Source organism: Cyprinus carpio, chromosome B24 (assembly GCF_018340385.1).
Source record: "Cyprinus carpio isolate SPL01 chromosome B24, ASM1834038v1, whole genome shotgun sequence".
Classification (NCBI taxonomy): Eukaryota; Metazoa; Chordata; class Actinopteri; order Cypriniformes; family Cyprinidae; genus Cyprinus; species Cyprinus carpio.
The window spans coordinates 1,313,951-1,340,845 of NC_056620.1; the positions used below are offsets into that span (position 1 = coordinate 1,313,951).

The 26,895-nt window shown below is 35.2% G+C and overlaps 1 protein-coding gene across 3 annotated transcripts in view; it reads left to right on the forward strand.

Moving 5' to 3' along the window:
• Positions 1-1,079: 1,079 nt before the first annotated feature.
• The window catches only part of LOC122142204 (piezo-type mechanosensitive ion channel component 2-like), a 75,478-nt gene continuing 49,662 nt past the window's right edge, over positions 1,080-26,895 (forward strand). For 2 of the 3 annotated variants that reach the window (XM_042751952.1, XM_042751953.1), the window contains exons 1-2: positions 1,428-1,593; positions 22,475-22,570. In XM_042751952.1, the coding sequence (XP_042607886.1) occupies positions 1,530-1,593; positions 22,475-22,570 (160 nt within the window). In that variant the 5' untranslated portion in view covers positions 1,428-1,529. Of the gene's footprint in view, positions 1,341-1,427; positions 1,594-22,474; positions 22,571-26,895 lie in introns of those variants that run through there. The other variant, XM_042751954.1, reaches the window with a different exon arrangement.

Genomic DNA, 26,895 nt, shown 5'->3' on the forward strand with positions numbered 1-26,895 from the left:
CTCAATTCATGTGTGAAGCTCCAAACAACTGAAGGAATGTTAAATGTTGAATTGTTGAACTTTCACCGGGACACAGTCCTCCTTTGAGATGTGGCCGTACCCTTCAGTGTCACAGCACATCAACCGATACTATTTTACCTTTTAGAGAAACAGTGTCCCTTTAATTAAGAGCCATTGTTATGCTCTGAAAGTGTGCACCATTGAGCACAGCACAACCAAGCTTGAAAGGCCCACTTTAGCTGAAATCACTCGAGAGACTTGTGTATGATCACATTCTCATCCAGTAGAGCCTGTGTGTGGATGCTTTGATGGTCTGCAGGTGGCGCTGCAGCCACTGTTATACTAGTTATTTATTTTGACATCAAAACTATATTTTTATTGACAATAAAATGTGCCCCTGGAGCACAAAAGTAGTCATCAGTAGCACAGGTATATTTGTAGCAATAGACAACAATACATTGTATGGGTTAAAATTATACATTTTTCTTTTATGCCAAAAATCATTAGGATATTAACTAAAGATCATGTTCCATGAAGATATTTAGTACATTTCCTACCATAAATATATCAAAACTTAATTCTTGATTAGTAACATGCATTGCTAAGAATTCGTTTGAACAACTTTAAATATGATTTTCTCAATATTTAGATTTTTTTTTGCACCCTCAGATTCCAGATTTTTCAAATAGTTTGTTCCAATATCTCAGACAAATATTGTCCTCCTAACAAACCACACATCAATGTAAACAATATAAATTCAACAAAAAATAAAACAATATGACTGGTTTTGTGGTCCAGAATAAAAAAAAAATAACCTAGTTAAATGTAATAAACAACAATAAAAAAAAAAATAAAAAAAATGTACATAAAACAAAAACAACATATATAAAAAAAACAAAAATAACAACAACAAATGTGTACTTGAGAACAACCCACAACGGTTAATAAAGTATCATTTTGTTTTCCATTCCACAAAGAAGATCATTTTGTGTGTGTGTGTGTGTGTGTGTGTGTGTGTGTGTGTGTGTGTGTGTGTGTGTGTGTGTGTCTGGAGCAGCTGTGGCACCTGAGCCTCCACCTCTTCCCTCCAAACCCAGCCCTCCTCTGCTGAATGCTGGAGTCATCTGTCAGTATTGCAGGGTGGTCCTTCTGTTCATTGAGGAGGAGAAAAGTGCGTCCAGATGCAGTGAGGCACAGCTGTGCGGCTCAGAATAACGCGCTCCCTGCGCTGCGCACAACTCCTTTTGGGAACAAACCCAGCAAACTCGGAACGAATGAAATCGCAGCTCGTTGATATCTGCAGTGCGTCTGAGCAGCGGCATGATCTCTCCTGTCAACAGGTAAGACGAGAGGAGAACTGAGGAAGCTGCGCGGGGATTATCTGGACTCTGAAGTTCTTCAGCTGTTCAATAACGACCAGACTAGACTAGACCAAAACAAAACAGACTGAAGTGAGCCGGCGCGGATCATGCGCTGCAGAGACAGGAGCATCTGATCTGATCTGACTGTGACTCTGTGCTGATGTGAGGATGGCCTCGGAGGTGCTGTGTGGACTCCTCTTCAGACTGCTTCTGCCAGTGTGCCTCGCCGCAGGTCAGGCTCCTTCACTCAGACACCAAATTATACCACGACATGACGTGATACCTGTACGAGCACAGCTGGGTTATACATGTTTATTAAACACATATAAAGTTGGTAATTTAATTAAAAAGAAAAAGAGAGAAAGAAGGAAATACATTTTAAGTAATATATATATAAAAATCGTATTATTTTAAAAATGACTGATTATGAGTTTTAATTTTATATCATTCAGTTAATTTACTATATTTGGATTAAAATTCCATATTTTTAATATTAAATTATATATTGAATAGATTTATTAACAGAATTACTATTTCTGTTATATATATATATATATAAAACATATGTAAAACAGAAAAAAAATCTTATTTTTAAAAATGTATATTAAATATAAAAAATGGTAATTTAATTAATATAGATATTTTAAAAATGTATATTAAATATAAAAAATGGTAATTTAATTAATATAGATAGATAGATAGATAGATAGATTAGATAGATAGATAGATAGATAGATAGATAGATAGATAGATAGATAGATAGATAGACAGATAGATATTTTTAAATTATAGAACTAATTCTTATTATTTTAAAATATATATTTATATACATTTTATGTAATTTAATTCAGTTAATTTAATATATTTTAATTAAAACTAAACATTTTTACTCTTACTCAATAATAACTATAAATGTAATTATTAATTAGTAAATTAGAAAAAAACTGGTAACTGTTTTTAATAAGTTTTTATTTATTGAATGTGTCTTGTTTTCATTTTATGATCATCTATGTACCATTGTTATGGTATTATTCAGGTTATAGCCATTTTAGCCTATTTTATCATTATTCAAATCTTTCCTCAACAACAATGTCTATGGACTGTAACGCTTAACAATCAGTTTTACTAACTGTACTGTATGTAGACCCATGGTCCTGTAATTTTTTTGGACTGTAAATAACTGAATAAATTATCTTCTAAGCATAAGCTTCATCATAATCTTAACTTTCAGTATATAATAAAAACAAAAACAATACTCATCCTAATACTAATAATACATACACAATCACAATCAGTATCCTCCTCTAATCAAATCACAACTCAATTTAAGGTCTGGAGGTGAAGAAGTCTTTAAAAAAAAAAAGACTCAGAACATAAAAAGCCATCAGTTATGATTTTATTATAAATTATGATTGATTCTTTGATAATCTGCACTTCACAAACAGTAGGCCAAAGGTCATCATTACAGGCAAAATGCAGCCACATTATTAATTTGAATTTGACTAGTACAATGATTCATCTTGAAAATGCTTGTTTACATATTAAGTTCATACTTGCAGTATTACACGTAACTCTTTAATTGCTGTGTTTGCTTTCGATTGGAATGGTGGTGTTTGATATTTTGTGTTGTCTGTGAGCACAGTTGTACTATTTAGTTGTTTTGCACCCAGCATTTTTAACTCCTTTCCTGTAATAAATCAAACACTTTGGGAGTTTGGGTGTGTGATGAGTAACACTGCACTCAGTGTAGATCCAAACACGCTGTCTGCTAAAGTAAGCATGAGTCTGATAGCAGAGAGACAACAGAGCTTCTGTCTATCAGCGCAGAGCAACTCTCTCTCTCTCTCTCTCTCTCTCTCTCGTCCTCTCGCCGTCTACACACTCACACGCACACAACCCACTCCGCAAACACCAGCGCTCGCACACACACACAACCCACTCACTCCACACTCACACGCACACGCCCACACCGCACACACACACACACCCCCTCTCACACACACACTCACCACCACCCACACACACACACACACACACACACACCACACACACACACACACTCTCCCTCTCGCTCTCTCCTCTCTCACACCACACCACACACACAACACACACACCACCCACACACACACACACACACTCACTCACTCACTTCTCTCTCTTCTCACACCACACCACACACACACACACACAATACTCTCTCCCACACACTCTCTCTCCCACACACACACACACACACACACACACTCTCTCTCTCTCTCTCTCTCTCTCTCTCTCTCACACACACACACAACCACACACACACACACTCCTCTCTCTCTCTCTCTCTCCTCACACACACACACACCCACACACACACACTCTCTCTCTCTCTCTCTCCACATAAACTCTCTCACTCTCTCTCTCTCTCTCACACACACACACACTCACACACAACACACTTCACCCACCACAACACCTCTCTCTCTCTCTCTCCCTCCTCTCTCTCTCACGACACACACACACACACACTTCACTCTCCTCTCTCTCTCCTCTCTCTCGTCTCACACACACACACACACACTCACTCTCTCTCTCTCTCTCTACTCTCTCACCACCACACACACACACACACACACACTCTCTCTCTCTCTTCTCTCTCTCCTCTCTTCACACACACACACACACACCACACTCTCTCTCCTCTCTCCTCTCATCTCGCTCTTCCTCTCCCCCTCTCTCTCTCTCTCACACACACAACCACACAACACCACACACTCTCAGCATATCTCTCTCTCCTCTCTCTCTCTCTCGTCAAACACACACACACACACACTCTCTCTCGCCAGAATAACCTGCACTCTCTCTCTCTCTCCTCTCTCTCACACACAGCACCCCCAAACACACACGACTCTCTTCTCTCTCTCTCTCCTCGTCCGCTCTCCACCCTTCTCGGCGGTCTCTTCTCACACACACACAACACACACACAACTCACGTCTCTCCTCTCCTCTCTCTCTCTCCTCACACACACCACACACCAAACACTCTCATCTCTCTCTCTCTCTCTCTCTCACCCACACACACACACACACACAACACACACACTCCCCACATCTCTCTCTCTCTTCTCTCTCTCTCTCCTTCTCACACACACCACTCACACACACACACACACACACTCTCACTCTCTCTCTCTTCTCTCTCTCTCTCTCTCTCCGCTTCGGTTTCCCCTCTCGCTGAGGTCAGATACACTCTCAGATGTCTGTTTCTGAGCGGAACGCCTTCTTCTGCTCGTCTGTGTCCTGATAGTGTTTTCGTCATATAACTACATCATGAACCTGCCCAAAGACCCCCCCAAAAACCGCCTCAACAATCCAGATCTCTGCACCCCAAAGCCCAATTCTACACCAAAACCAAACAACAAAACAAAACACATAAAAATTCCCGATAAAATGCTCAGCAACACAAGAAAACTCATCTCAATACATAACAAACAGCCTACTCAAGTCACCAACAAACTACAGCTATCACTTTCCCCTTACAAAAATTATCATGGTTTTTTACTGCCAAAAAAAAAAAAAAAAAGGGGTTGCTATGGTAAAAACACTATAAAAAAATTCTCTGCAGTAAAACTGTTCTTATACAAATGCTAATCATGGTTACACTTTTACTATAATAAAATCATGGTTAATTTTCCAAAGGGTCACGTCGATCCCAGAATGCATTGGATAAGGAGAGAAAACTGCTGATTAAAAAACAGCTCAAACCTGCCTGTACTGGTTGGGTGGTCTTAGCTGGTTTAAGATGGTTTTCAACTGGTCTCCCAGAAAAAACCTCTCTAAAACCGGCCTGTTAAACCAGCTGTGACCAGGCTGGAAGACCAGCTAGAACCAGCCCTCCAGCTTAGGCTGCTTTCAGCAGGTATCAGCCGATGTATTTCACCCAGTATTTTTGTGCTCTAAGTATTTTTGAGTATCATATTGTTAGCTTAGCAACATGTTAACACCAAGCTTTAAGGTAATTTAGAAATCATGACCAGGCAGGGCTGTGGGCAGTGATGAGCTCTGGACATTTTCACTGGATGTGGATGAATCTAACAGCAGAAGTAAACACGTTTAGTCACTAGTGAGTCTGCATGTTACGCACGTCTTTGTGTGAATGAATGGAGTTTAATCTGTTACACACAAACTCAAACACACGTGACGCTCGTCTTAACATACGAGGACGTGAACTTCATCTCCGCGAGTCACTTCAGCAGCTTTACAGTGTTTACTTTGAGAAAAACTACCATTAAACACACACTAAGACTCAAAGATCTTCACCACAACCCGCCAAAATAAGAGTTCAGTTTAAACTGAAGAAACTATGACAGAAATATATTACTACTGCATACTAAAATGTAACTCTCAAAGTAACAATGATAATATTTTAAAGCAATATCGTACAAGCAAGATATTTTTTATCCATGTTTTAATATTAGACATACAGTTCTGTTGTGCAGCATCTTATTTGACTAAACAATAAAATGCTATGTTTTGTTGTAAATTAATTGTTATATTTTCATTTGATTACATTTGCTTGAATTATTGAAGTTTCTATTAATTCATTTCATTAGACAACATTTTTGATGATACAGTAAAACACACAATCATGAGGCCTTAAATTAAGGGCGACTGCTTCGTTTAATTAAGAACAAACACGTTCTGTTCACTCTCAACGTCGAACAAACATGTATTTCCTTCTAATTAAGAACAAACACGTTCTGTTCAATATCAACATAAAAAAAAACAATTATATCCCACCACAAAAACTCAAAATTAAAAATACTCATAAAAATATTTATATTATATCACCATGGAAAAACATATATTATGATAATATCTCCCAGCCCTTCAGCCAGGTCTGGAAAAAGAGGACTGATAGTCACTTTATTTAATTGCAAAAATGCTTTCTGAGTGAAGCGGGATGGGCTTTGGGACTTAGAAAGAGTTAGAAAGTGTCTTTCATTCGTTCTCAAGGATGATGCAAAGGTCAGATCCTGCTCTTTTGTGAACGCAAACCATCCATTTTGAGTTTTATGGCTTTTCTAAAGAGGTTGACAGAAATAATCAAATCAAATCCAAACAAAGCTTTAGCTTCCGCTTTTAGCCGAATGGATGATTTTAAATGTCATCAGTCTCAGGTCAGTAAGTTAAGCATCATAAACACAAGCTGAAGTGATTTGTTTAAAAGTCTTGGGTGGGACGGGGACGAAGGTGAACGCAGATTTCAGTAAACCTAAATATTTTATTGCACTCAAGGGAAATATTTTGTTTTGTTGCGCGTATACAGGAAGTAAACAGCAGTTGGTTACTTTTATAAGACGATGTGATACACAAAGATACAAATATTTGTGACTGCTTCCTTTTGTACGTCTCTCTTCATGCTTTCTAAGCCCAGAAACATCATCCACCTGTATGCAAACTTTGTGTTATGTTGAAATATGAACCGCAATCTGACACTTCTGAAGGTAAAAATGTGAGCATTTGACCTTGAGGCGTTTATGTTCACATACTTGCATGTGTTTCAGGCCTTAAGTACACTCTGAAGATCTGCTTGAGAAGTCCACGTCTCTGGGTTTTGTTTGTGTTTGTGTATACACTGGATAAACCACACATAGTGTTTTGTTAGACAGCTGCTTCATTTGTGGCTTTGCAGAGACTTTAAATGTCATTTGAAACATTAAAGACATGCTGTACACAGTCACGCTCTCATTACGGCTCTTTATTCCTCTAAATGACTCACGATGAAGTCACAGAGTCGACGCATTTAACCCAGTGCCCTTCAGCTGGGTTCGGCTGTAACTGTAGTACTTCTGAAGTCTTTCCTGTTGTTTGAAAGCAAACATGATTTGTTTGGGAAAGGAATACCAAGCTCAAATGAAACTAAATGTTGTTAAAGTCAAAAGCTGAAGTCGGAATTGAGCCTGTTTACTTTTCCTGATGGATAATGTCAGTCAGTGGCCAGATAAATACTCACTTTAAGTATTTTAAGCACATTCTGGAATATAATGTCCATTTCTTTCACAATCGAATCCCTTCCGAAGGATAAAATTAAGTCCCACCCCATTATTTCGTTGAATGTCAAATATATATATAACCCAGGCTCATGGAAAAATGTGCTTGTGGTGAAATTTTTGTGAAATGATATTAAGTTGCTTTGTGCACGTTTCACAACACTTTTAAAGTGAAATGTTCAGAAATACTGTGAAATGGGTCGTTAACATCAGTTCAGTTTTGTTGCCTAAAGGCACATTCACTCCATGAACAATAATGATAAAGATAATTGAAAGATAATGATAAAGTTTGAGTAATTGTTCTAATTCTGTGAGCTGATAACAATATCGACTGGAATCAGTGCTAGTTTAGTATCATTGAGACATTTTATTTTTATATTTTATGTTTATATTTTCTGTTTTTATTTCAAATTTATTTAAAGTTTTAGTATTTTTTTTCCCCTATTATATAGCAAGTTAAACTGAATTAAAATGAAAAAGGTTGCCTTGCAGCAACACTTAAAGCTCTATATATTATGCATTATAGAGGTACCTATAATCATTAGTTTAAAAAAAAAAGTTCTTAAAAGTTTAATTTAATTTAATTAATTTAATTTAATTTAATAAAGGTTGCCTCAAAGCAACAACAAATAAACATTATAATATAAAGAATAAAGTATGTTTTAAAGCTCTATATATTATGCATTATAGAGGTACCTATAATCATATGTTTTATTGCGTTATTTCTTTTCATAAACAATAGTAACCAAAGTTAAAATGCATTACAATATTTGAAGGTTTGTTTGTCATGTTTTAATGCATTATTCTTTCTAAAGGTGTAACAATAAGTGTTATGATTGTTTACAGTTATCTATGAGATCATACAATCCATGCATTAAAACTACTTTTATAACACATTATATATAAAGGCTTTAAGCAAAGTGTTACCAAATTTTAATTTAATTTAATTTAATTTAATTTTATTTTATTTTATTTTATTTTATTTTATTTTATTTTATTTTATTTATTTTAATTTAATTAATTAATTTAATTTAATTAAATTTAATTTTATTTTATTTATTTATTTTATTTTATTTTAAAAGATTAAGTAGAGTTTTTTTTTTTTTTTTTTTGGTGTGGATCAGAATCCACTTTAATGAACAAAACTACAGCACTCTTATAATGAACAGAATGTTATCGTCTACTGGTGTGGACACTAATATATATTTATAGTAATCGTTATAGTTGTCTGTTGTCAGTTGTGTAGAGATGTATGAAGCACAGCTCACATGGAAATCACTCAAGCTATCACGGAAAATCTTCTGCCCTCATGCAACATTCCCAATCATAGATTCCTACTGAAATCACAGGATTTCGCCCACAGAAATCTGCCAGACAGCGGCAATGTGACTTAATTGTGTCTTCAACACTGTCCTGCAGCCATCCGTCTCAGAGCGCGTTTGGAGTCATGCTCCATTTAACCACGGTTTACTCCGACTCTGCGCTTTGTCTGGCGTCTCCGCGCTCCTTGTGTCTGAATCCAGGCAGGGTGCCACCCCACACAGCAGACAAAGCTCTCTGGAATAGAGTCATGAGACATCAGCTTCATTTGTAGCAGAGCTGGCCTCTTTATCTTCCACTGAGGAGAGGTTTTAGTTCTGCATGAGCTCGTCCAGACAGCACAACTGTAAATGTTAATGATGTCTTGGAGTTTGAAGGAGACTCGAAGCCTGTAGCGACCAGACGTGCTCTTATGTTCATAATCATGTGCATAATATAGATCACATATCAAAGTCTTTTAAAGCTTTCCATATCATGTTCGAGTTGAATCATACATACACTACCAGGTCAAAAGTTTTTTAAAGAAGTCTCTTCTGCTCACCAAGCCTGCATTTATTTGATCCAAAGTACAGCAAGGGCAGTACAATTTTGAATTATTTTTACTATTTAAAACAACTGTTTTCTATTTGAATGTATCTTTAAAATATAATTTATTCCTTTGATATCAAAGCTGAATTTTAAGTATCTTTACTCCAGTCACATGATCCTTCAGAAATCATTCAAATATTCTGATTCTGAATATTCAAAAAACATTGTTTATTATTATTATTATCATGTTGAAAAGAGCTGAGTAGATTTCTTTTTTTTTCAGGTTTCTTTGATGAATATAAAGTTCAGGAGAACGACATTAATCTGAGATAGAAATTATACATTATAAATGTCTTTATCATCACTTTTGATCAATTTAAAGCATCCTTGCTAAATAAAAGTATTAGTTTATTAAAAAAATGTAGTGTCTAATGTTACAAAAGCTTTTTATTTCAGATAAATGCTGATCTTTGGGACTTTCTATTCATAAAAAAAAAAGAAAATTAGTACTCAACTGTTTTCAAATATTGATAATAATAAAAATAATAATAATAAATTCTTGAGAAGCATATTAGAATGATTTCTGAAGGAAAATGTGACTGAAGAGTAATGCTGCTGAGAATTCAGATTTGATCACAGAAATAAATTACAGTTTAAAACATATTCAAATAGAAAACAGTTATATTAAATAGTAAAACTTTTTCACAATATTACCGCTTTTGCTGTATTTTGGCTCAAATAAATGCACTTAAAAAAAAAAAAAAAAAAACTAGCAACCATGTTGCTGTTCCCACAACTAATTCCACAAACTTTTGAGAGCTAGTGTATGATGCCAAATTTGATTTCCAGGGAGAGTCATCACATGCAGGGAGGTTTGAAATGGTCCGAAGCCAGTTTTATATTAAATACGTTCTGATCGCTCATGCGTTCCTTCTGGGTGTTGCTTTTTCTTCTGGTGCTGCATAGTAGAACTATTCATGGAGTTTTATCTTAAACGTTTCCTGTCTGTAATCTGACAGCTCACTCTCTGAAATACATTCGACTACCTGAAAGGACCTTTTGTGCAGCACTGACCGAGCAAAGACCAAACTGCCCCGCTGTACATCACACCTCCGAGGAGAAAGAGCACAGCGTTGTTACAGAGCCAAGCTGAACATCTGACGGTCCTAAGTCTTGTCATTTCTCGATACTAACACAACCTTCCTCACCTTTCCATTTTGGATCATTTTTTCTAGTTTAAATGACTTTTTTGATGTTAAAGGCAGCAAATGTTTAAAACTGGAATATGAGACAATATTGTTACACTGAAAACGGTGGTTACATTAACATTGCATGTGCTTTTGTTCTTATCTGTGACTTACACATTCACACTCTTAAAAATAAAGGTGCTTAAAAGGTTCTTCACAGCGACGCCATAGAAGAAGCATTTTTGGTTCCACAAAGAACCATTCAGTCAAAGCTTCTTTAAAGAACCATCTCTCTCTTAGCTTTTTATAATCTAAAGAACCTTATTTTCGCCTTTTGTGAAATGTAAAGGTTCTTCAGATGGTAAAGGTTCTTTATGGAACCATTTAGACACAAAAGGTTCTTCTGTGGCATCGTGAAGCACCTTTGTTTGTAAGAGTGTAGCTGTGAAGCGTGAACAGTACATGGACAGCTGTGTAGCTGCTGTGTTTGTGGGTGGCGTGAAGTGATGAGCGGACACTGAAGGTTAACAATGAAGCTCATCTGCAGACAAAACAAACACGCTGGACCTTCACTGCTCGCGTGTGCACGGACAAGATTTCATCAACTTTCTATAGACATCGACGGTTTTACAACACAAAAATGTGCTTTTAATCAGCACTTTTGTCTTGCTTACAAGTAAAAGGTTAACCTCAGTTATTATAGTTAACTAAAACTAAAAAGAAAAAAGTAACAAAAAATGCTTGAAATAAAATAAACGTTAACTGAAATCAAATCACAAAAAAACCTGAAATAAAATAAATATAATAAAATTCATGAAAACGATATACAAACAAAAACAACTAAAAAAGCTAAAATTTAAATGGAAAATATAAAATTTAAATATATAAAAATATATATAACAAAAAAAATTATAACAAACATAAAAACTAAATATAATGTAAAAAAAATTAAATTACAATCATACACAATAACACTGATGTAAACATACTTAAAAACAGGATAAATTGTGTAAGATATTAAGACTTATTTTTCACATAATACCTTAAATTAAATTAATATTTATTAGCAATTGAATTAATTTATTACAACCAAGTTCATTATTCACTTATTCACAAAGAAGAACCTTCTGTGGCTAAATGGTTCCATAAAGAACCTTTAACATCTGAAGAACCTTTCAGTTTCACAAAAGGCGAAAAGAAGGTAAGATTATTAAAAGCTAAGAGAGAGATGGTGCCTTTAAAGAAGCTTTGACTGAATGATTCTTTCTGGAACCAAAAATGGTTTTTCTATGGCATCGCAGTGAAGCACCATTTCAGCACCTTTATTGTTAAGAGTGCTCCCCTTCTGCAGAGTTTCTGTTATTCATGAATGAATCTCCCAGTATTGTTTCTCGTTATGGTTTCTTATAAATGTGCTGACTCAGGCTGTTCAGTTGAGGATGATGTGACAGCGAGGAAGACTGGGACTGACAGAAATCCCACTGACAGATCGTGTTATAGAGAGCTTACAAAACACAAACCATCAAAGTTACCCAACACATCACTATCAAAAAAAAAAAAAAACATCAATCAAACTCAATCAAAAACACAAACCATCAATCCATCTCTAGCCAAATATTAAATCCAGATTACTCAAATGCAATGAGTGCAACGTAGGCTCAAAACAGCTCACAAATAATACACACAAAACACACCAATAAACTCTCATGAAAATACACATCAGTAAAAACAGCATATACCTTACTTATTTGTCTAAAAAAAACACACAATAAAAACACATTATACAGACAAAATACACCAACAAACTGTAGGACAATTATAAACACAGGACAAAAATTTGGGGTTGTTGAACTGGCTTCAAACACAAAAAAATAAAATACACAAAAAAAAAAAAACATATACCAGACACTGAAACAAACATTATCAAGGACAGTACAGAACATAAACATTATATATACGGAGAGGTAGAAACATTTATGAGTTCTTGTTAATTGCAACGTAGACTTAAATCAAATGGGGGGCTATTCAAAGACCAAGTAATTTTCACTTATTTAAGTATTGAATTGTTATGGCGTAATGATTACCAGTTTTTTCTGTATTGCCTATTACAGCACATTTTTTGTAAATATTGGCTATTTTTGCAGTAAACTCTACACACAAAAAAGAACAACCTTTCACCCAATTATCAAAACATTGTGTTCTCTTGCAAAAGCGACCCACAACCACAGCTAGAATACCTCTTTTCAGCCACCTTCGTAAAAATTGTTGTTTCGTATCAAACAGTAAACACAAAGCCATCATATACTAAGCTACCCAATGTGCCAACTACACACTGATGGTAGGAATACAAAACACATCTGCTTTTTTTGCTTTCTCTGTGTACAGATGTCAATTAATGAGGTCATACTTTTGGTCATAGTGTCATGTAAAATACAAGGATCCAAACTCAAGTATTGGTGTTTATTCACACTCATAAAACCAAGACAAAAGTCAGAACAACCAAAATCAGTAATTTCAAAAAAAAGAAAAAAAACAAAAGAACAATCAGCCTAACATGTCCGTGTTTCTTCGGGTACCGCGCCAACAAAAATTCGTCCACATCGGCATGCGCTATCATCCAGGACCCAAGGCAATGGGGAAAATATCTCCTTGAATGCCGTTCAAGGGCTGACCTGATGACTGGTCAAATACTCCACATGCCTCCTACCTCCCCATTGCTGGTATGAAAAGGGCTACCTGTTGATTGAGGATGACGGTCGTTACACTTTCCCAGCGCCAGGGCAGAGAAGAACTTCCCAAGTGGGAATTTAAGAAATGGAGAGTATGGAGGGAGGTTGAGTTCCATGAAGGAATGGGTGGTCCTGCTAAACCAGTTGCGGACCAAAGCAGCCCTTTGGAAACTAACATTGTACCATATGATGATATATCGTGTATGCTCTGGTCCTCTGAACAGTGAGCAATGTCATGTGAAGGGTTCCCGGAAGAAAATAATGTTGTGCAGTGTTTATGGGCTATGGGTTTGCATGATGGTGAACAACCCATTTTTGGCTTATAGCGGCACACATGGTTATGTATAACACCACTTTGTACTGGGACCATTGAATGATGGAACGGTGTCCCCAGTAATGTTTCCTGCTACGTCCCTGGGTTTTTACCTGAGGTTTCAAAACGGGCCGCATCATCTACAAAACAGTGCTCATGTCCCATGGCATCGCTTCTAGTTTCATCACTCTCATGGACAAGACACAACAAAATGCAACACATCACGGCCCATGCACAGCACTCACAGTAATGCAACTTTACAAATTCAGAACCAATGACACTCTATCTTACCTGCAACATAGTAATATCGCAGTTGCCTTTCACACTTCTGTGTTGTTGCTCTCGAAAGGAACTCGATAAATTTGCTTTTTTCCTTATTCTGTCGAGCGCGCAAGTACAAGACTTAGAGTGCAGAAATTGCTTACACTGTGTATATTTTGAAGATGTGTACATTATACAATTATGCGCTGCTTGTATTTCGCGCCAGTCTTATTGCATTACAATTGGCACTCAACATGTTCACTATAGGGGTCTTCTTGCTTGATGTGAACAGTCATCCCGCTGACCACCAAAACATCCTGGACGTGCTAGAAATTTCTGTTAAAGTACCAATTTCTAGTATTTTTGCATGTATGGTACTGTTGTGTTTCTAATTAGGACTTATGGCAGGGCCTAAAAGAGTACTTACCGATTTCATTTCGACATGTCCTAATGTATGATTGCCACAGTTGTAGCGGCTCCCTCAAATTAGGCTGAAACCAGTTGGCCAGATGCCCTCAGGGTACTCCCATGGTGTGATGACATTGGTCCACTATTGTAGCTCTTGATGTCATCAGTATTTTATTTTCTTACTCTTCTTAACCCTTTTTCTCTTTCCACTCCTCATCCCCTTCTTGCTCTCCGGTGTTCTCTTCCTCTAACTGCCTCTACACACACCTCTCGCTTCTTTCAACTCCACGTCCACTTCGTCCACACTGCTTCACCTCCACGTCTCTCTCCCCGGCCTCCTCTGCCTCCTCTGATTCTCACTCTTCTCACTCTTACGACTTACTTCCATTGTAATCTACACAAGGACAGCTTACCTGTGGCTTATTTCTAGTGCTAGGCTGATTGCAAATCGTGAACTATATTATCTAAACAGGTTTTTACATGTGAAAGTGTGCCAGACAGGTTGCGCAAAATAGTGTTAATGAATAGCAATACCAGTGTCTAAAATTTTTGCTAGGAGTGTGTGGAAATGTTAGAAGTGTGTTAGAAGGTGGGTTGCTATACGTAGTAATAGTTTTTTAGAAATTGTGCTACAAGAATCCCGCTTAGCGATTAAGCATTCAGGAAAAAACTGTAAAGTGTGTTTCACTCCAAAACTTACATGGAAGAACAAAAAATAAATCAATAAATAAATACATCTCCTAAAACTAGCAGCTTGTGGTTTTTGCTAGAATATTATTCTGTGAGAACACAAGTGTAAAAAACAATAAAATTTGTCACAAACCTCCTGTAAGTTATCATTTAAATCTAATTATGTATTATTCATTAAAACTAAAATAATATTTCTATAAAAATAAATTAATATCATTAATTTTAAAACCTGTTATAATTAATTTATATAAAAGCTTAAATAAAAATATCAAAAATGTCCCAAAGGATCTACGTTTTCACCCTAAAAGTAAATGTACCCTTTTTTCTATTATTTCATCTATCAGTTATTTTATTATTCTATCGACTTTTTGTTGTTGTGTTATTAAGTCATACGAGCTTCCAGCCCATTTTTTAAAGGTCAGTTTAATGTAATTTGAAATTAAATATATTTGGACTCTATGACTTGTTTGAGTATTAAACAATTAAGGCAAGCAAGTGACGTGTTTGGTGAAGGGACAGGATTGTTAAAAGCTGAAATACAAATCCAATTATATTTCATTCTAATTCAAGTAAAGAAAATATTAAATACAAAGCTTAATATATTTCATTTTAATTCATGATAAATATATATACAGATTCAAATTGAATGTAATAGTTTGTGTAGTGAGTGGTGTGTGTGTTGAGAGAGGATAGAGTGTTGTGTGTGTGTGTGTGTGAGAGAGAATAGAGAGAGGACAGTGTGTTGTGTGTTTGTGTGGGTGTGGTTTGGTGATGTGTGTTAGAGAGAGAGAGAAGAGAGATAGATAGGAAGTGTTTCCGTGGTGTGCATGTGGTGTGTGTTTGTGTGTGTGTGCGTGTGTGTGTGGTGTGTGTGTGCGTGTGTGTGTGTGTGTGTGTGTCTTGGTGTGTGTGTGTGTTTATTGTGTGAGAGAGAGCGAGAGAGAGAGTGTGTGTGGGTGTGTTGTGTGCGTGTGTGTGTGTGCGTGTGTGTGTGTGTGTGTGTGTGTGTGTGTGAATCAGCGAGGGAACATGGTTTTGATGCAGACACACCTCTCTATTCCTGCCTGTGGTTTTTCTGTCGTCTCAAACACTCATAAATTCCCCAGCATCAATGAACTGACACATTTATGCCCGACATTAATGTTTAGCTCTAATATAAAATTTGGTATTTTTGGTATTTTCGAGTATATTTTTGTGAACTTTGGTATTCTTTCAATGTCAACATAAACAGAAAAAAATGCCTATTCCAGAAAAAACACTTATTCATGTTTTCTTTCATCACGATAAACATTAGAACACCGTTCTCTAACAGGTTTCCTGACGACACAAAAATACCAGCGTTGTGTGTTATAAAGATAAACACAATGCTTTCTACATGCCTTTGTGTGTTATAAAGATATTCATAAAGCCTGCAGTGTGTAATTCGCTATAGTTCATTAATTATAGAAACCATAGTTATAAAACATTTTTTACTCAACTACAACCACTTAAAAACACTCAGCACACAACAAGTCCCCAACTCCAACCTCTTCACTCTTCGATTAGAGTTTTGTGGATGACACGACTGTGGGGTGGGTCCTCATTAGCAAAAGAGGCGATGAGACAAACACTACAGGAGCGAAGGGGAGCCGCCTGGCCAGGGTGGGTGTGGTGCAGAAGTGACTGCAGTGCAACAATCCTCTCTGAACGTGGAGGGAAGGAAAAGACAGACAATGAGATTGTTGTTGACTTCAGTAGAGCGCACACTCAGCATGTTCCTATCTGAACATCAACGGTGCGACTGTGGAGAGAGTGAGCAGCACTGACTGTGGAGGGACCGTGATGCAGCACTAAGTGTCCTGGGTTTGCACATTCACAGAGGAGGGGACCTCTCCTGGACCAACATCACCCAGCACACGGCCAAGAAATCACAACAGCGTCTCTAACTTTCCTCCACAAACTGAGAAGAGCCAGAAGGAGCCCCCCCCAAATCCAATCATGTACACGCTTCTAACAGAGGCCCATCAAGAGCATTCTGACCAGCTGCCTCAACTGTTGTGGTTCCTCTAGTGGCGCCTGCAACGCGTCTTGCCGGAAGACTATGCAAGACATAGTGACGAGCAGCTGAGAAGAGTCGTTGATGTCCTCTCTCCCCCCCCACTCCAGGACATTTACAGAAAACCATCTCAAGCCCTCTCCATCGCAGGTGATCCCACACACACCGACACACCAGCTTCTTCCAGTCTGCTTGCCTATCAGGGAGGAGACTGGAGAGAAAGTCCTCCAGGCCAGGACCAAGCATACTGAAGGAAGACAGCTTCAATCCATCCAGGGCTGTCAGGGAAGTGAATGAACTCCCTCCCGAAACTTGCCCCCCCCCCCCCCCCCCATTCTTTTCCCCATAGCCAACCAGCACCACTGAACTCTGAACCTCAGCACCCCCCCCCCCAAACCCCGGCTCCCATTAACACACTGTGACATCTGCACCAGACAACTTTGTGCAGCATTGGTCCTGCTCTCTACCTCATTCAGCAGTTAACTGAACGCTCAGTCAACTACCTCTTCTGTCAGTTTAAATAAAGAATGCTCTCTGAGAATTTTTGCCAAGCTTTAATCGATTGAATAAGCTCTTTTTTTTGCCTCTACAATCATTATATCTGCACTGTTTACTTTACCTGGTTTTTGCACTCTATCTGGCCATGTGCCTTGTGGCTGCTTTACTTATCTCTTTCTTTTTTACATGACCTAGGTTGTATATTTGTATAGCTTGATACTTTAAGATTTTTATTATCTGTTATTTAATGGTTCTAACTGTTAGTGTTTATCGTATGCACCCAGAAGGGTCTGAGAGTAACACAATTTCAATTCCCTGTATGTATGTACTGTACATGTGGAAGAACTGACAATAAAGCAGACTTGACTTGATAAACCACAAAAACAACAACAACAACAAAACTGGCAGCCGTGGTTGACAGAATAATTCTGTGAAAAAGATATACACAATTTAAAAAAAAAAAACATAAACAACCTAAAAAATATAAATATATAAAATAAAATACATTTTAAACACATGGAATTCTGAGAATGTCCAGAAATGTTTTTTTCATTGTAAATTGATGACTTGTTCTTTTTCACTTCCACAAACTTTACTTGTACCAGTATTTTACTGTAAAATTACATGATACATTAATTTACATCATTAACAAACATCAAATAAAAAATTTAAAACAATTACATAATATTTAAACATAATCTTCAATTTCATTATTCAATTGCAATACTGGATCATTGCCATCATTGACTTTTTTTTTTTTTAAGTTTCAAATCAAAGTAATGTTTTGATCCACTTAATAGTTGGTTAGTTTGGTTCATGAGTTCTAATCCCATTTTATACAACTTTTTAAGAAGTAATAAATTCACAACTTTTAAGAGTGAATATATATATATATAATATATATATATCTATTAGATTAATCTTAACCGATCTGTCACTCACAGTTTGCATCTGGCATATCTCTTTATATTTGCAGTCCTACACAAACTGATAGTGTGTGTGTGGGGGCGGGTGGTGGGGGGTTTGAACAAGAGATCTGCTAGATGGGCATTATCAGATCCTCCACAAACTGACCGAACAAGAGATCAGAAGGTAATCCGTCAGTCTGCACACCATTATCACAGCTGTTAGCTGGTTGCTTCTGCTGTTTTGGGGATATTTTCCATTTCTGTCTCCTGGCTTTAAGCTTGCGATCTGAGTGACCTCATTAAATCAAAGGTCCTCCGCGCGGTCGCTGTCCCGTTCTGCCAAGAGAGCACTTAGAGATTTCTCTCAAAATCATTTGAATTGTGCATTTGAAGCATTAATCACAGATGTTGCTCGACTAAAGGGCACCAAGTGGGTTTACAACACCACATTTAACAACAAATATCAACAACAAAAAAAAAATTTAATCATTTGAAGCATCAATCACAAACATTGAACCACATAATCTGATCGTCACAGTCATATTCACCAAAGTATATATTAAATCATACACTGTCTACTATAAATCAAAAATTCTACTTAGCATACAACATACATCTAAAAAAGCCTATTACTTAAAAAAAAACTCTTTATGAAAAAAATACCAAACGAGAATTCAAGAGCAAACAGCCCTTTTCAAACACAGAATTTGGTCTAAAAATTAAATGAATGGAACTAAATAATCTGGGTAATAATAATAAAGCATGAAGTATTTGTTTCTGCCATTGAATGGAGAATTAGCTCTCATTCTCGTGTGCTAACAGAGAGTTGTGCAAAGAGTGTTAAATCAACAGTTTCAGACAGTTTTTCTCATTTGAGAGGAAGATGAAGATGGTGTAGATTAATGTTTACATTCATGAGCAGTTTGTTAAACTAACACACAAACTCACACAGAGAGAAAAATATAATGCAATCACATGAATTCATTTCAAAACCCACCAAAACAAACCCCAACTGTCACGAACATTACATTATTGTACAAAATGAAAGATCACAAAAAATGTCTGCATTTCAGCTGCAGTCACAGTTTTCAATTGCAAAGAAAATTTTGGTTTGGAAAATAAATAAATCACTTTAGGAGTGTCAGGTACATTTTATTGTTTTAACTTAACTCCCCTAAAGTATCACTTTTTTTTTCTTTTTCAAACCTTTTTTTTTAATATAGCAAATCAAAATAATATTATATTGTTTGTGCATAATATTTTAACATACTGATAAAAATGATTTATATTAGTGCTGTCAAATGATTAATCGCATCCATAATAAAAGTTTTTTGTGTTTTTAAAAAATATTATGTATTCAAATACACACACATGCATGTATATATTTAAGAAAACTATGTTTATATATTATATGTATATATATATGTATATACATATTTTCAAAATATGATATAGTATATATATTATATGTATATACATATATTTTCAAAATATGTATACTGTATGGTATGTGTATATATATACTGTACACACACACACACACACACACACACACACACACACACACACACTATGGTCAAAACTCACAATAAGCTTACTTTAATATGCATCTCTTTTCTGAGATTTTAACATTTACTGCAGTATGCCGGATGCTTTATTTATTTATTGAATTTGTCATAATGTAAGCTAAAAAGAACAGCATTTAATTGAAATAGAAATCTTTTGTAACATTATAAATGTCTTTACTGTCACTTTTGATAAATTGAATGCATCCTTGATTAATAAAAAGTATTGATTTCTTTCTGATATACAGTATGAACAATACTTCTTTAATACTTTTTTTGTCCAGGGAAATGTGCTTAATTATTACAAAAATAAAGTCACAAGGCATAAAATCTTAATGTTCCTAAAAAGTCTTATTTATTTTTTCCATGCAACATATGATTTCTTCTATTACTTCTTGATTTTTGGGGTGAAATGTAATTTTTCATGAGGTTCATCCAGTCATATGTAGTTGCTGAAAGGAATAATGATCATTAAAATCAAATTCTTCTTTCATGTGATCTTGAGATGATCGTTTAAGTGTTGAATCTCTTTGGTTTGTGTTGCCGGAGACAGCGTTTTCCTTGCGGTCAGGTTTAGTCCATTAAGGAATGGAGAAGAGCTTGTACTGTACAGTTAAAACATGTTTAATTTCCAGATTTGGAAAAGCCATTAAAATGATACAAACCAAACAAAACAAACCAAACTTACCTCACTTAGCACAATCTCTGCACAATCTCTCCAAAATTTGTTAGAACTCAGTCTTTGGAGGAACTCAATGGCTCACAGCACACAGGTCTTCAAAGAGACTGAAGAAATGCTGCAAAAACACAGTCTGATGTTAAAGCTCGTGGGATGGAGTCCAGTGCTCCTGTAGTCGCAGGGTTTGGACTCAGTCACACTGATGAAAGAGATACGCTTGATTAAATTAAGACTAACTTAGTGTTTCTAACAGGGCAGCTCCAAACGATTAATAAAGCAAGCATATGTTTGAATGCAAACACTTCCTTAGTTCCAGCAATATTGATGTACATCAATAACTTCTACATTTAGCTATACGGCGTAAAGTTGAGACCTCAGTAATGAAACAGCAACATGACGACGAGAGGGCAGGCTCGTCTCGTCCAGCAGATGCTGTAATTATTATAAACTTTCATATCATTCAAAACTAAAATTATTATAAATGTTCACATAAATTTAAAAATTAATAATCACTTTTCCAATCACAATAAAAATCATTGTAATCACTGGTCCATTCATCTGAATCAGGAGGAATTTGCTTATTTAGTACATATTAATGATTCGTGATTCATTGAAGGAAAGAGTCCAAAAACTTTTAATTAATACATCACTAAATTACACATAAACATATACAACACTACAATTTACAATTAACACATCAAACACTTTTATCTTCAATTACTCCATCAAATATTTCAGTTTATGTGCAATGACGCTTTTTACTCTATTTTTACGGCTACTACTCTACTCTACTTTCAACACTTGCGTCTTGTTTCATTCGTCACTTTGGCACACTGAATCACTTGACAGCTACTCTTGCACTACCCGACTCACTCTTACCTTGCCTCTGCTCTACTCTTACTTACTTTACTTACTTACTTATACTTTACGTTACTTTACCTCCTCTACTCTACTTCACTACTCTTACTCTGACTTCTGCTAGTTACCTCCCCCCTACTTTACTCTTACCTCTCTGCGCTGCTCTACTTTACTTTACTTTAACCTCCACCACCGTATCGCCAACTCCAACCTGCTTTAAAAAATGTTTTGTTACTTTTGAATTGAATTGAAATTTTGAAAACTATAGCAAATTATAAGTATAATAAATATATATATATATCTCTCTATCTTTATATATATATATATAGAATATATATATATTATATATATATAGATATAGTAGATATCAGAGGGGATTTCTCCATCTCCACAGAGAGTCATGTATTTTATTCTATATTATATTATTATATAATTCAGGAATTCATTTTATATAATACGTTTACCATTTAGTGTGTTTTATTTTATTTTATTTTATTGTTTTATTTTATTTTATTTTATCGTTATATTATTTTATTTTTTAATTTTATTTTATTTTATTTTATTTTATTTTATTTTATTTTATTCCCTCTGTCCATTCATTCACCATCAGCAAGCTATTTTTTACAAAAATCAATACATTTCCCTGCATTAGATATCAAAATATCACACAGTGACATCTACAAAACAGTTCTTTTCAAGCTATGTTGCAAATCCTTTTGCATTCAATTCCTTTATTCCACTTACTTGAATCAATCAGTCAACTAAATTGAAAAATAAAATATCATAAAATCAAAGCTATTTATGCGGGGCCTGCAGCTCACTTATTACTTAAGACTATTACTATCTAAAGTTATAACTCCTAAAATGCAAAAAGCCAGAATCCACAAATCAACACTATTCATGACACGATACAAATCCGATCACAAATCCCGAGCCCTTCCTGCTTGCATGCACCGTATCACAGTCCTTTAATGAATGAAGAGCGTTCTCTTTAATTAAAGACTCTACCAGAACCAGCGTCTGGTTTATGTACTGTTATCACAGTCTGGAGACAGAAGACAAACACACTCATCATTCTCTCCTGTTCTTCTTTATTTCACAGCATGCTTGTTCCGGTACAACTGGCTGTCCTTCGTCTACCTCATCTACCTCTTACTCATCCCACTCTTCGCCGAGCCTACAAAGACAACAATGCAGGGTGAGTCTCAAAGACCCCCCGAGCAATGAAATTCCCCCGTGTAATTAAATACCTTACATCATAACACGAGCTTGATACCTTAAAAGACTGTGAATTTCTAAAATAACCCAAGCAGCTAAACAAACACAATCATTTTCCCAAAACAAAAATTTTTTGAAGAAAAAGGTTACTGTTACACTTTGACAGAATATTTTCCCGACTCAGAACTGAGAAACAAGGTCTGACCTGCCGTAGATATTGTAGATATTCAGATCAGTGGTCATCAAATATAGGTTTAGAATTAAGTAAATTAAAATTAAAAATAAAAAATAAAAAAATATAACATAAATTAATATGATAAAACCCAAAAAACATAAAAAAGACACTAAAATAAAATTAAATACATCTTGGCTGAAATACAATATATAAAAACTTAAATTATTATATTTACTTGTTATTACTTATTTTATTTCAGATAGTTGCCAAGTCTAAATTTCTTCTTTTTATGTAGTTTAAGCTGAAGTACTAAAATAGGCTCAAACTAATATAACTAAAACTAAATAAATAAACTCAAGACTGAAACTTAATAAAAAGCTAAATACACATATTTAAACAAACAACAACAATACAAAATAAATAAATAAATAGATTAAAAAACAATATATAAAAAATAAAATGAAAACAGACGCTATAAAAATAAAATCTAATTTAAAATATTAACAAAATAGTAAAACAGACGCTATAAAAATAAAATCTAATTTAAAATATTAACAAAATAGTATAGCAATGATACAAAATTAACACTAATTTATTCATAGAGTTTGTTATAGTTTTATGTAATTACAATAGATAACTTAGTAAATTTTGAAATCATCGTTCAGTTTGGGCTTTTTAATAAATAAATACATTGTTGATAAATTATAGATTAATAACACATGATATTCAGCAGACCGCTCTCCTCTTAAAACATTATTTATTTATTCATCATACAGTATCTGTGTATAATTTTTTATTACTACTAACTATTAGTAGTAGTACAAAGATTATTAATTATTATTTTATTAGTATTATTATTATTATTATTATTATGTTATTATTATTGCGTTAAAGGTGGAAATGGGTTATAGCAAAACAAGATTGTAAGAACAGGTGCAAGGACAAAAACAAAGCAAAACAAAAAAAAACCAAACAAAAACAAACAAACCAAACCAAAACAAAACAACAACAAAACAAACAAAACAAAAAACAAACCAATTTTCCATAGCAATTGAAAATTTAGATTGTCTGTCAACAAAAACATTTCTTTTATTTTCATATTTTTTTTTTTTTTTTTTTTTTTTACTGTTATAATAGATCACATTGAAATAATATGGGTATGAATAGGTGGAAATTGGCCTGCTAAACAGAACATTTACAAAATAAATAATAGTTTTGATACCTTTTTTCCATTTAAATAAAAATGTTCAATGTGAGTCAACCTTTCACACATAATTATATATCAGAAGTTTATTATTATTTATTTATTTATTTATTTATATTTCCCAGCATTCCTCACTGTGTCTTCGGTAATGAGGCTCCGCTGATTTCCCAGCATTCCTCACTGTGTCTTCGGTTGTCCTTCGGTTCATTAGTTCAGATCTCATCTAAACACAACAAACAAATCATCCTATATGCTCACAACAAAACAAAACCACAGCAACAAAACCCACATATATCACACATATCACACATATCAACTAGATTGATACAAAATTATTGCAAACATGAGGAAAAAAACATAATAAATAAACACCAAGAGGAAAAGACCATAAATAAATAAATCACAAAAATGAAAATAAACTCATCACAAATAATAAATAATTTACTTAAACTTATCACTTCTAAGAGCTCTTTTACTGTATGTGTGATTTCTCAGCTTTTGTTTTGTTTTGATACACTACTGTTCAAAAGTTAGTGGTCGGTAAGATTTTTTTGTGGTTGGAAAGAAGTCCCTTCTACTCATCTATCCTGAATTTATTTGATCCAAAATACAGTAAAAACAGTAACGTTGTGAAATATTATTACAGCTGTGTTCTGTGTGAATCTGTGTTAAACTGTAATTTATTTCTTTGATGCGCAGCTGAATTTTCAGCATCATTACTCCAGTCTTCAGTGTCACATGATCTTCAGAAATCATTCTAATATGCTGATTTTTTGCGTTTGCATCAAGAAACATTTCTGAATTATTTATCAATGTTGAACATAATTTGGATGAATTGGTTATTACACTATACATTAAAAGTAGTCATTTTATTTTTCAGGATTCTTTGATTCATAACACCATCTTCTTCCTAAAGTCCTATCAATTCCTAATTAGCAATAAACATTAAATATAAACTATAAATAAAAACAAATTATTGTGAACTAAAGTGTATTGATGGAACTAAGGTTTTATTTGCCTGTTACAAAAAAAAAAAAAAAAAGCGAAAAACGGCCTTGACTAAAGACCCCGTCCCCAGAAAAAATCAGGGAACAGATTTCTGTCAAAAACAGGAAAGGCAGCGGTTTCTTTCGAGCGGTTCTTTCGTAGGTCTTTAGGTCTCCCGAACTATGAAAGAGTGACCTGTGAGCAATAAAAACTTCCTCTGGTAGGATGTTTCACTGCTTGATAAAAGAGTCTCGCCAGACGTTGAATCACTGGGTTTGTGTGTTGCTTTGAACAAAATACTCCTCTCTTCTGGGTTGAGCTGTTCACTTAAAGGAGTAGTTGACCCAAAAATGAAAATTAACTGAAAATCTGCTCAACCTCAGGCTTTTCAAGATTAGGATGAGTTTGTTTCTTCATCAGGTTTGTAGAAATGTAGCACTGCATCAGTGTCTCAGCAATGGATGCTCTGCAGTGAATGGGTGCCGTCAGAATGACGAGGTCCAAACAGCTGATAAAAACATCACAACTAAATCGCACAAGTAATCCACATCAGCACTCCAGTCCATCAGTTAACTACTGGAGAAGACAAAGATGAAAACACATCCAGCATTAAGACGTGTGTTTACCCCTCAAATACATTTCGGTTCTGTAATCCATAATAAACACTTCCTCCAGTGCAAAATAGTGCATCTCCTGTTGTCCTCTCGCATCAAAATCCAGACACATATTTGTTTTTGTTTTTTTATTTTAGAGCTGTTTTTAAACGCCTGCTTGATCTGTGCAGAGTTCTCTCCTGATTCACCACCCAGAACACTTTTTCACTGGAGGAAGTGTTATTATGGATTATGAGACTCTATGTATTTGAGTTGTTTTAAAAACGGCCTTTTCTTAATGCTGGATTGTTTATCATTCTTTTGTCTTCTGTCTTTACAGACTATTGGTATGTTAACTGATGGATGTTGTTTTTGTGGCCTGGAGTGCTGTGGATGTACTTGTGGATTTATATGTGATGTTTTTATCAGCGTGTTTGGAACTCTTCATTGATGAACGGCACCCATTCACTGCAGAGCATCCATTGCTGAGACACTGATGCAGTGCTACATTTCTACAAAACCTGATGAAGAAACACACTCATCCTGATCTCAGATAGCCTGAGGGAGAGCACATTTCCAGCTAATTTTCATTGTTGGTAAAATTATTCCTTCAAACCACAGAATGAGATCATCTGTAGGAGTGAAGTAAGTCTGGTTTGATCAGAATCATCTGGAAATGACTCCCTTATGAAGTGGCGATAATGCTATAGTATTATCAGTTTACAATACAGATGTTCTTCTGCAGTATTGCTCAGCCAAAGACGAAGCTGGTGGCTGGTGTTTGTTTATTCAGAGGGAGAGACTGAGGTGTCACCGCTGCTCTGACTCTCATCTGCGAGGCTTGCAGAGGCTTGTCGCTCGTCTGAGGAGATTCCAGCCGCAGGCCGTGAAATCCAGCATCTGTGACTGAGCAGAGCTGAGATGACCTGCCTGATCTTTACACACTCTTTTCTTTCTTTATTAGTGCTGCTTGTTTAAACAAGCATTGCTGTTATTATTGCTCACACATCCTCTTTACCGACATGAACCAAAACCAGTGATCAGACTGAGAATTTCACCTGGCCAACAAAATAAATAAACAATACTTAACATCAACAACCAAAATTAACACAAATAGGCTCTTTAAATCCAGCACCTATATTTACACAAATAGGCTCTTTAATTGGTACATTGTACGTTATATTATATTATTGGTACATTCTATAATTAGAACAAAAAGGGAAACAAATATTTTATTAAATAAGTGACTATATTTGGTGTTATTTTAGTATCATTGAAATATTATTGTAATTTTTATTAATACTTTGAATTTGTTTTTATTTTGTATTTTTCATTTTAATTTTAGT